A 12190-nucleotide genomic window follows, 5' to 3' on the forward strand; every position below is an offset into this window, starting at 1 on the left:
AAGCCTAGAAAAAATATAAATGGGGCTTTGGATACAAAAACCTGTGTGTGGAAGGAAACTGTGAGCTCTGTTCCGTGAACTGCTGGGTTATCCAGAGGGAGGCCTCTTGCCCTGCAGTGTCAGATTATTTCTATAAGAGACGTCGTAAATATGGGAGCTAAAAACAAGTGGGCTTTTGAAAGGTCCTAAGAGGCAAAGAGAGTTTTGCACAAAGAATTGTGCAAATGAAAGAACTTCTCTGGAATGGAAGCATTTATTTTTCTATGTTAGAAGCAACCCTTCCACACACAAATAGACATTTCCTCTCATGGAAGTGCACCATTGGATCCAGGGCAAAAAAAACCAGCAGGTTATTCCTGTAATGACACATTACAGGAATATGTGAGCCCACCTTAACACCCCCCCCCCCAAAAAAAAATCAGTGTAGAATTTTACAGACTTATACTGATCTCAGGGTAGTTAACAATTATCATGGTGTCACTCAAAAAAATTATATTAGGAATGTGAAGGTTAAAATTGTTACAGCTGTTACACTGGTGCAGGGACAGAAAGTGGCAGTGTCTCCCTTTCCCCCCAATCTTCCCCATTATATCTAAAGAAGGACCAAATGCATCTCACTCATTGTGAAATGTGTAACACCCAGATGCCTATAACTCTGACACATCTGTCTGTGGGAGAGATATCCAAGTTCTGATTTCAAATGTAATGCAGGAAACAGCCGGGTCACTCACATTCCCTCCTATCCCTATAGCTCTGTCTAATGCTTAAATTGCTACATGTATAGCACATGCACCCCTTTATAACTGCCTAGTGACCAAATACCTTGTGCTTTGGCTAGCTCTGTATTCCATAAACACATAACTGGCCTGCAGTGAAATATTTCAATAATAATAAACCAAAGAGATCACATGTAAGTTGAAGCAAGTGGACAAGACACTAAGCTGCCTGTAATCAAAAGTGTAAGCAGAAGCTTCCAGTCTTCTCCTTGCAGGCTACCAGGGGAGAGGTATGGGAGCAACAGGGCTCAAACAGGTCTGTTCTTGTAATGCTAAATCATGGTTTAGCATTATATCGGAACTCATTAATTGAGGACTGTCAGAGAGATGGAAGGAAGGTGGATTTTTTGAGTGCTTGGCTATGGCTGCTGGGGGATGGATAATGGTACATGCCCCTTGCTGAGTATGTGTATATACATATGAATAAATACATCCCAGTAAACTTACTTATTGTTTTTGTGTTATAGAAGGCTGGATCATTCTATTCTGGTCCAGTATTTAGGAAAATTGGACCACAACCATAAAGCTTTTCACTTTGCAAAAATCTAATTTTAAATTCTGCTTCTGTGAATGTGCTTTGGAAACTGAAGCTTTCCCCCCAATACCCCCCCCAACCTATTTAGTTCCATAATTTCCAGAACTACTACTTCTTGCCTTTAGTTCTTCTTTCTCCCATGGTGGGGCAGGGTATCCTAGCAAGAAAAGAATGTCAATTATAGTACAGCAGTCAACTTATTTGGTACTGTGAGCTGCACCCAAAATGTATCATGTTCATGCAGCAGAACTAATTTGCAGAACCTACTTGCATATGGTTACCATAATCTACATGCCTTTTTTTTAAATATGTGGATAGCAAACTAAAATAGACAGGCATTGTAGGTATTTCTTCTGTAATGTTCAGAAATTGTTAAGATATTTAATACTATTACCCAGGTGTGAACATCCTGTTTTGGGGCAAGGTGCTCAAGAAGGTGAGCTTTGAGCAGGCTTGGAGGAAACTGATTACTTGAATCCATTCCATTCTGGCTTCAGGCCTGACCATGACAGTGAAACTGCCTTGCACAGGCTAGCTGGTGACATTTGTCAGGAGAAAGGAAGAATGTGATCCTACTTAATATCCTTGATCTCTCAACAGCCTTTGATGCTGTTGACCACAGCATCCTTCTGGAGGTCCTGTGGGAGGTTGACGCCTGGGGCACTATGCTTCAGTGGTTCTGTTCTTATCTTGAGGGCTGTTTCCACAAAGTACTTATGGGAGGCTATGGTTTGGTACCATGGGAGCTGTCCTGTGGTGTCCCGCAGAGTTCCATCTTGTCCCCCATACTATTTAACACCTATATGAAGCCACTGGGAGCTGTCCTCAGGAGATTTGGCATCATCAATATGCAAGTGACACCTAGCTCTAGCTCTCTGTTTCATCTGACTCTAGAGAGGCAATTGAGATGCTACACTGGTGCTTGGAGGCAGTTATGGGCTGGATGTGTGCTAATAAATTGAAGCTGAATCCCAAAAAGGCAGAGGTGCTATGTGTCTGGAGTTTTCACATCCAGGAGGTGGGGAAATGGCCTGTTCTGGAAGAGATTGCATTCCCTTGGAAAGGAACAGGTTTGCAGCTTGGTGTGCTCCTGGATTGAACACTATCACTAGAGGCTCATGTGGCCTCAGTGACTAGGAGTCCCTTTTTCAAGCTCTGGCTCGTTCACCAGCTCCAGCCACTGTACTCCATGCTCTGGGAACTTCCAGATTAGATGAGTCGATATGCTCTAACTTAGGCTGCCCTTGAGGTATCTTAGAAACTTCAACTTCTCCAAAATGCAGCAGCCAGATTATCGGCTGTATTTCCTTTTAGAACTCAAATAGCCCCTGTTTTGAAACAGCTGCAGTGGCTACCAGTTGTTTTTTAAGCCCAAACAAGGTGTTCATGTTACTGTTTAAAGCCTTAAAGACAGTGCGTTTTTCTAGAAAAAGGGGTGCCGGAACTCACCATTAACACCTCCCTTGTTCTCTTAGAATGGCAATGGCACCCACCTGAGAGCTGCCGGAACTGAGTTCCAGTGAGTTCCCCCTGAAAAAAAGCCCTGCCTAAAGACCACCTCCTTCCCCACAGATCCTCTCAAGTATTAAGGTTAGCAGAGGGGGCCCACCCTCAGAGTCTCAGAAGGTGGTGGTCTTGATAGGGTATTCTCTGTGGCTTTATGAAATTCCCTCTCTACTGTACAATACCCTGACCTTTGCTACCGGGGATGTATATTATAAATTCTCTCTGGGACCTTATACTTAAGGGTGGGTTATAAAATTATTATTATTATTATTATTATTATTATTATTATTATTATTTATTACATTCCTTCCTTGTTTGCTTCCTATTATTTTATTATCACATTTTCAAACTTACCTTTTCAGTTTCATAGTTTACCGCCCAATCCTATCCCTGGCTGCACTGCAACAGTTATAGAGCAAACCTAGCATCCTATGTGAGGGCAGTGGTGGAATTTGCTGGCACAAGATCATGCTAGCATTAGAAGGCCAGTTTCTCAGTGGGACTGCTAATTGCTCTACCTTTCTTACGAGTCGCTTGCTGTCTTGGAAAGGCCCTTGCATGGCACTCCTGTTGTACAAAAATATATACTGGAGCAGCAGTGCTGGTTGAGAAGGACTAGTTTCTAGCACCAGAGCAAGGGGAAGAGAAAATTCCTTGCACTGGTCCTGACACCCCAAGTCTGATCTTTTGCTCTGCTGCTGTTATGTAGGATTAGGCTCCTATAAACGTGTTTTCAGATGAAAGATGGCAAAATCTAAATACTAATACATACAACTACAGGCACTGAATTCCTGAATTCAATTATCATTTGACACATGCATGCCTGCAACTGCAAAAAGCTGTCCTGTGTAAACAAGAGATACATGAATACATTATAGCAGTTTATGCCTTTTACAGGCTACATTGCGAACTGACCCTTAAAATTCAGGAGATAGAAGCAACTGATGGACCATATCTGGCCACTTCTTTTTTACTTCAATGGAACCTACGTATGTAAAACAAAGATTCACCTAACAAAGGAAATAATGTTATTGGTCATGCAGTCTGCCTTTCTTCAGCCACATGTCTTAGATGGTTATCTTTATAGCTACTTTTTGTGGGTATTTATTTATTTCAGGTATATTTAAATGTAACTGTTATGGCTCTTACAGCCTAAGATGAAAAAGTTCCTGCCATACCTCAAAATCTTTGAAGTCCTCAGACATTATCCCATAACACTGAACTGTGATATATTCAGTAAATATGTGGTGCTAGATGTGGGAAATATTGTTAGTAATACCTTAAATGCAGAAGGGGTTAAAATACTAAAGTGCCATATATATAAAGGTTTGTTCAATTAAGACAGCTGGATTTAAATCCACTGAAGAAATATGAGTCCAAATTTATAAGATCCTAGAGATTATAGTGAGAATGAAGATGTAATCAATATTTGGGGTAGGTAAAGCATGTTGTTGAATGAGATTGTCACTATCTTCAGCATTGCTTTATATCCTTTTGTTCATTACAGTCCTCTGCCACATTGGGAATTGGGATTAACTGCATCACTTGTATTATTTTGGGCCAATTTCATAAACATACACAACACAGTATTTGACATATTGATTCTGAAGCTTTCATGTAGGAAAACAGGCATTACTGGAGCATTAAACGGCAGCTGGAAAATGTAGCAATCAATATTTGAGCCATTTCAGTATTTTCCAGCATACACTTTCCACCTTGACTAACCCTGATTACATTCTGATTTAAGGCATGAGCCGAAGCTTTCAATGTTATTGAACCTTGTAACTTTAGATCTGGTTTGTATTTAGAATCCATTTCTGAATCCATTTTTCCATGTCCCTTTAGAGATAATAAACATTAATAATTCTATGCCATGGTTATCAAATGTCTGCCATTTTGCTAGGTATGAGAACTGTTGTGTGCTCCCCATCTCCACTCACCTCAAATTTGCTTCTTTCTTCATCCTGGCTACATAAGGCACATTAAAGTGATATTTAATCAGAACTCAGCTATTTAGCCAACTATTTATTTGTATCCCACCACCTCTGCCCACTCCTCTTGTTGGCAGTTTTGCTGAAGGCCTAGGTGGAAACTGAATTTAAAACTTTAAAGGCCAAAATGTACGTCCAGTATTTAATCATTATTTCATGCTACAAAATTTGTTTTCCAGATTAGAGACAAATGTGAAAATATAAAAGAAAAATGTGATAAAAGTATCCCAGTACACTCTGACAATATTTTCTGTGAAAAACTACTGCAAGCAATTTAATTATTTTTATCAATTACATTTTTTCTCGCCCTTCATCCGATGACAGGGCAATTTACAATGAAAAAACACAAAAATGCATACCATAATAAGAAAGAAAAATAATTTTAAAAAACCGTCTCACACAGAGTTTAAAAGGCCATAGGTTTAATTAGCCAAAGGCATGAGAGAAGAGGAATGTTTTTGCCAAGTGTCTAAAGATATGCAATGAAGGTGGCAAGCAAGCGTCTCTGGAGAGAGCATTCCACAAGTGGAGAGTCATCACAGAAAATGTTCATTGCATATCTTTAGCCTGTTCTCATGTTGCCGCCCTCCAGTCCTCTCAGGGCAGAGGTACACAAAGAAGACCCTGAGATGATGAACGTAGGGTCCAGGTCAGTTCATATAGGGAGAGACAGTCCTTGAAGTATTGCAGTCCTAATCCCTTTAAGGCATTATAGGCCAGAACCAGCACTTTGAATTGGGCCCAAAAACTAATTGGCAGGCAGTGCAGTCATGCGTTGAGTTGGGGACATTTTGGGACAGACCCATGGTCATCCTGAGCCATCTCAGAACCAGTTGCCTTAGCATGGATGTTGAAGTCACCCCAAACCAGCAGTTTGCGAGTCCTCAGCACTGCCTCTGAGACCAGCTCTGTCAACAGGAGACATATGGGCGACAAGGCAGCAGAATCCTTAATCTGTCCCGGTTGCCAGGAACACAGAGACTAGATGCCCCCCTCAAGCTGGACAGAAAGCCTGGAGAGAGAGACAGAATTTGTGTAGACCACAGCAACTCCCCCTTCCCACCCCTCAAGTCTGCCCTGATGCTGCACAGTGTACACAGGTGAGCACAACCGGGTGAGACCAACTCCACCCTGCTCACCTACCCAGGTCTCAGTGATGCAGGCTAGATTGGCCTCCTCATCCAAAATCAGATCATGGATGAGGGAAGTCTTACTCAGAGCCAACACAGCATTCTGCAACAGTAGCCACAGACATCAGGGCTGGCTGGTAGGACGCCACAATTCCCAAGGTTGGAAGAAGGGCTGGCACATGGGACAGTCACTAATTGCCTGTGCCATGTGCTCCTTACCCAGCCTGCACTATTCCCACACCATATCTCTCCCTCCCTTGAACGAGTGTGATTGCTGCCCCTATTCTCCTCCCAGACACATCTCCCTTCCTCATTAAAAACAAACAACAGAGTCTGATTTGTCTCTTTAGTTGTCTCATAATCTTAACACTTGTTGAGCAGGCAAAATTTAATTGCTTTTTAGGGAATATCATTTTATAATAATCTGTTTGGTGTTTGTACCCTTTGTACATTCTATTTATATGTACATATTTTATATTTTCCGTGTTCATTTTACATGTTGATTGCTATTTCAGAATGTAATAATGTGCTGGAGACTTCATTAAAAAATAAATAGCAACCTGAAGACACCCTATAGTACAGTTTTTCATGTTATCTACCCTGTTTTGAATTATGAGCATCACAGATCATTTAATTTTTTTCTCTGGTGCTTCGTTTTCCCTGAGCACCACAACTTAATCATATTGAAATTGTTATGTTTAGTTTATGCTGTTGAGATAGTGGTCATACACTATTCCTCCTGAGCAGTGTTAAAAACTTTGCTGTGCCATAAATCACTTCAGCGGCATTACATTATGAGTTTGGCCAATTCTAAGAGTTAAGCCAATTCTATATACGAGGTGCTGCTTCATGGCTATCCAAAAGCTTCAGCTCTGCTATTAACAATAACATTCCTTAGGTCTTCTCCTTGCCCTCTGCCCCCAACCCAGCATGTCTCCCATGAACCTTATTTCTTTCAAGTTATCAGGAAGAAAGTGCCTTATGCACCACATTTCTGAACATTGTTTTATCATATTACGGATACATAAGGTGCCCTGTGGGTGCCAGTTATGTTATGTAAATATTTGTGGACAATTTTGTTCTAACCTGAATTATGGACCATATATTCTGATATCCTACTGAAGGTACCCTAAAGGCGAGGAAGAAAAATATAAAAGATTGGAGCTGGCCTTGGATGAGTACCTAATACATAGGAACTGAACAAACTGCACATAATGTCATTTCATAGAATCATCATAGTCGCTAAATGCCTAGCCCTTTGACACTGGAAATCAGAGTGGTCCCCATGGTGTGTCCAGTACCTGTTGGGCAAGGAAGCATCTGACATGAGCAGATGGTATAGACAAAGCAAGAAAATGAGGATAAAATTCAAAGTAGTATGGAATAGTTTTTATAACTGTATACCAATTGACACAGATAACAATGAGGAATGAGGAATATAAACAGAATGTTTTTATTTTGAGACATATAATGTCTGTGTGTATGTGTGTAGATAATTGATATTGTGTGTGTGTACACCTGTTAATGCATTTTATTTATTTGAATGAATAAATTAATTGAATTTTGGGATGATGCAGTGAGGGGGGTGAACCACAAATATGTTTTCAGTAGTTCATGCAAAAATTGTGGAACATCTCTTGAAAACTTTAAAATATAAATAACAAAAGGAGAGCAATGGCAGTCACCTAATGAACTAGAAATATGCTTCTTGCTCGTAATTAAGCATGTGAACTGTTTTGCCCCAACACAGAATCCCCCAGAGCCCTACAAGAGCATTTATTTAATATTTATTTACACTGTTTCTATACCACTTAATATATATAAAAAATCTCTAAGCAAGTACAGAAAACTAAAACAACAACAGACCTAAACAACAGCAAGTCTTACAAAAATGTTACTTTCATACAAAATTACTAATAAATATCAATTCCTTCTCATCCAGGATTCTACCCACCATCCCTGGCTCTCACCTAGGGCCCAAACAGTTTCACAGCTCACAAAAGTCTCAGAAAGAGGGATGATTCTTGGAAACTGTTGATATCACCCAAGTCTTTCACTATAGGCTGGCTTTTTATGGGCAAGCCCAAGGTGGATAGAGCTTTCTCCGGCTGCCCACAGCTATATCCCATTCAGCAGTCAGTTGCACTCTCCACATTCAGTTCCACGTACAGCAGGTTTGGAAAATTTCCTGGGGGTCCAAAGAATGACACCCCTCCACTCACAGTTCTTTTAAGAGCCTCTGACGCCTTCTCCTCTTTCTGCCAGCATGAAACTCAGAAGAAAATCTGGTCACAATAAAAACAGAGTTGGGTGCACTTAAGCTTGTAAATTTTGTTGCATTGTGGCAACAAAATATGGGGTAGCTCTTAGGAAGAATTCAGACCTTGAATTTTCCTATACAGGTCAAGACGAAATCACATGGACATGTGATCTTAACATGTGTAATCTTAACATGTGAAGATTAAGCACACATTTATTTCACCATATATACATTAGGTTTCCGATACATATATATTTGGCAATTCACACTCATGCAAGAACTTTACATGTTATAATGTACACAAATATATGTGTGCGTTTTCTTTTCCCCTACAGGCTTTTATATCTGGAAAAAGAAAACACTATGTGTGACATTACCCAGTAAACATTTCCTAAATAATTTGCCAAATCCGGATTAACAGCTGCTTTATTAGTGTGAGACATTTTGTGCTACTGCATTTATTAAAAGGACATTAAGAACTGATTTCCAAACCAGTGAGACAGTAGGATCCTGTTTCAGGTTTGCAAACATAAAAATAAAGAGTTAATTTTCATTTTATTTTACCCACAGGTCTACCCACGGATAGCGCCTGCCTTTTGGCACTACCTGCGGGTAGAAGTGAGTAGCGGGCATTTGAATGCTCCCACATCTATACGTTATGCTTGATTAGTCCTTATTGAAATCTAATTTGTCCATTATTCAAATTATATAGCTGTCATTTTTGCTGCCATTTGCTTTGTATGTAGTTTTGTACTAATTTCATACTATTTTGTCTCCAGTCTAATTACTAACCCAATTCACAAGGACACAGTTCTCGCCATATGAAAGATAACACAACATTTCTTAAGATCTGTCTAAGTATAGGTTGCGCCATACATCGTGGAATAGCTGTCACCTCTTTCTGAACACACTTTGACATTCATAAGAATTTAGTTTTGATAGATTGTTATTACGCAGCTTTCACAACTCAACTTGACATCGTTTTCCCCCCCTTTTGTCCCTCAGGAGCAGGAGCAGCTCAGCTACTCCTCCACAAGGTCAAAGGCTCCAAGTGTTATCGTCACAGGCCTCAAACCGGCCACCAAGTACATATTTCATATCAGAGCCAGGACTGCAACAGGATACAGCGGCTATAGCCAGAAGTTTGAATTTGAAACTGGAGATGAAAGTAAGTCTTAATCAAAGACACAGAATTGTGGCATGTGTGACAGAAGTGGTAGACGTTTGACATGGCTAGGCACTGGGAATATTAGGTCTAAATTACATTATAAACACATTGGGAGATATACATAGATCGATCACTTTTAATGTACCGTATTTTTCCGTCTATAAGATTACCCCATGTATAAGACGACCCCTATTTTTTGAACCCCAATTTAAGAAATCAATATGGTACATTGTTTCAAAACAAAACCTGACATCAGAATACTCTCCATCTTTCTGCAGTTTTTCTTCCTAAGAGAGGCACAATTGTTCTTTAGCTTGTCCTGAAATAAATGCTTGCAAAAGTTCATTCTTTTTGTAAGATTTTGATCTGAACTCTAATGAAAACTCATAGGGCACTGATACAGTGCCTATTGCTGCCATGACCTTTCCTTCCACCCACCCCCCATGGGCTCCGTTACTTACTTTGGAAAAAAGCATGGGAAGGTTGGGGTGGCAGGCACCCCCAGGCCACAGCAGATTGTTATTTACTGCTGGGAAATGAGATTTGAACTACCAGTCCCAGAATCCCTAGCGGGAAACTGATGAACTTGTATACAGGGGCGTAGCTAGCTGCTCTGGTACCTGGAGTGGCAGGGGTGGGGCGATCCGCGCACAGGGGCACCGCGGCGAGCCGCCTATGGGGGCAGCACAACGAGCTGCCCATGGAGTCTGCCTGCTGGACGCAAGCCCCATGCTGCTATTTCAGGCAGCGTGGGGCCCGAGCCACCATGTCATTCTCAGGAGAGATATGTGGCTTGGGCGCACTGCAGGCCAGGCCCCGTGATAAGTGCCACCCCCCGCGGTTTGCCATTTTGTCACCCACTCAGAGATGACACCAGAGGTGGACCACCCCCCCACACACACACCCTTCCTACGCCCCAGCTTGTATATCAAGGAGGGATATAGACTGATGCCCACAAATGCACCAGTATAGGTTTGAAATTCAATTACCCACCATTGTTGCATGTTCTTAGAACATCCTAAAACCTCTCAGCATTTCACCTAAAAATTACATAATGAAAACCAAGATGTGTGTGATGTTCTGGTGTTTTTGTATTTGTATATACATGTAAATATACATGTAAGTAGAGTGATGTTGCCTAATGGTAAATATAATACTTTATTTAAGGTAATACTAGAGGGGGAGGGGAGAGAGTGAGTTGCAGTGTTGTTGGTGAGTGATGATTGGCTGAGGGTTTGAGTACGAGTGTGATACAGCTGAGTGACAGCTGCAGTTTGGGGAGAGTTGGAGTTGGGTGTTCAGGAGTGTGGTGGGGATAAAATCATAAATCAGTTGTATTACACTACATGCCTCTTTCTTGGCTACATGAGAGCTGAGATGTTCGGTTTACAGTGATCTGTGGTGGTAGCATGAGTAAAAGGTGTATTTAGTAGAAAGACTCAGCTCATAGCTGTACATGATACATTTATGCAAGCCATAAACACAATCAAGGGAAGTAATTGAATGTAGAATTTTGGCCTGAAGTGACAATAGAAAGTTTTAGCTTTCATTTCATTGTAGTCATTAAGCTGTGTTAGTAGAATCATAGAACAGAACAGCTAAAAAATAACAGTTTAATTAAACTTTGGGCTTTGAAAACATTTGTGGTGCAAATAGTTTTTTGTGAAGGGTTCCTAGCTCTTGTTACTGCCTCTGTAAGGCATTCTGAGTTTATTCATGCTACACTGCAAACTGAAATGGGAAATATTTAGAGTGGTTACAGGAATGCAAAAGTTGTCTTGCTTCTTTAAATCAAGACCCACGTAGTCCAGCATTTTCTCTCCAATGCTGACAATTGGAGGTCCCTAAGAACCTTATATGCTGCTATACATGAAGCCGAACCCTTCTATCTCCAGCATTTGAGAATCAGATTTCTGTGCAGGAAAATCGTGTACTCCCTCTATGTGCTATTCACTATAACTGATGCTGGGTTTCCAACAGATATAAGCATTCATTTATTAAGTACAGAGAGAGATCTTTATAGGAAGTTTTGGCTCCCTAACGCACAAACCCGGAAGTGAGTGTTCTGGTTTACGAACATTCTTTGGAATCCAAATGCCCAACGGGACTTCTGCGGCTTCCAATTGCTTCCTGCAGGAGCTTCCTGCAGCCAATCAGAAGCCGTGCTTTGGTTTTCAAATGTACTTCCGGAATGGATTCCGTTCGACTTCCAAGATACGACTGTATCTCACTTGTATCTTGCTAAAAGTTTACCGGTCACGTACATCTCTGCATTGGCTTCTGTTTCCCCAAACAAATCACCCTACATGATGATTTTAGATAGTTCCTACAGTAAAAACGATGAACTTTCAGTGAACAATTAGCAGAGTCAGATTTGAATGTTTGGAAAGGTTTTCACATCATCATTAGTGTGCAATTGTGACTCACCCCAGCAACACTGGGCTAAAATAATTTAGTTGAGCATGTTTGAACTAATACTCAATAGTTCATATTGTTATGTACTGAAGTTCTCACCCTGGGCCAGCAGGGGGATACTGTAGATAGTTCAGGTCCACATAAGGGATCGAAAGTGACATTCAGTGATTGGATAGTTACAGAAAGTTGTTACAGTTACGTTGTACTGGAGCTCTATATAAGCAGGCTGGCTGAACCCTTCAGTTCAGTTCTGTTCTGTTCTGGCCTCTGAATAAACAAGAGCTGTTTGAAGAATCGCTGTGTCATCTGATATGTTCACCCACAACTTAACACTGGTGATGGCTTGGTGCAGACTGATAACATTAAGCAATCCTATGCATGACTTCTCAGAAGTAAGTCGCACCGTGTT

General features: G+C 40.9%; 1 protein-coding gene across 5 annotated transcripts in view; it reads left to right on the forward strand.

The window, feature by feature from the left end:
- EPHA6 (EPH receptor A6) overlaps window positions 1-12190 on the forward strand; it is a 340304-nt gene that overhangs the window by 232255 nt on the left and 95859 nt on the right. For 2 of the 5 annotated variants that reach the window (XM_083438305.1, XM_083438307.1), the window contains exons 7-8: window positions 8769-8816; window positions 9204-9366. In XM_083438305.1, coding sequence (XP_083294431.1) covers window positions 8769-8816; window positions 9204-9366 — 211 coding nt within the window. Of the gene's footprint in view, window positions 1-8768; window positions 8817-9203; window positions 9367-10007; window positions 10187-12190 lie in introns of those variants that run through there. The other 3 variants (XM_083438306.1, XM_083438308.1, XM_083438309.1) reach the window with 2 other exon arrangements.

Source organism: Podarcis tiliguerta (genome assembly GCF_965153285.1).
Source record: "Podarcis tiliguerta genome assembly, chromosome: 4".
Taxonomy (NCBI): Eukaryota; Metazoa; Chordata; class Lepidosauria; order Squamata; family Lacertidae; genus Podarcis; species Podarcis tiliguerta.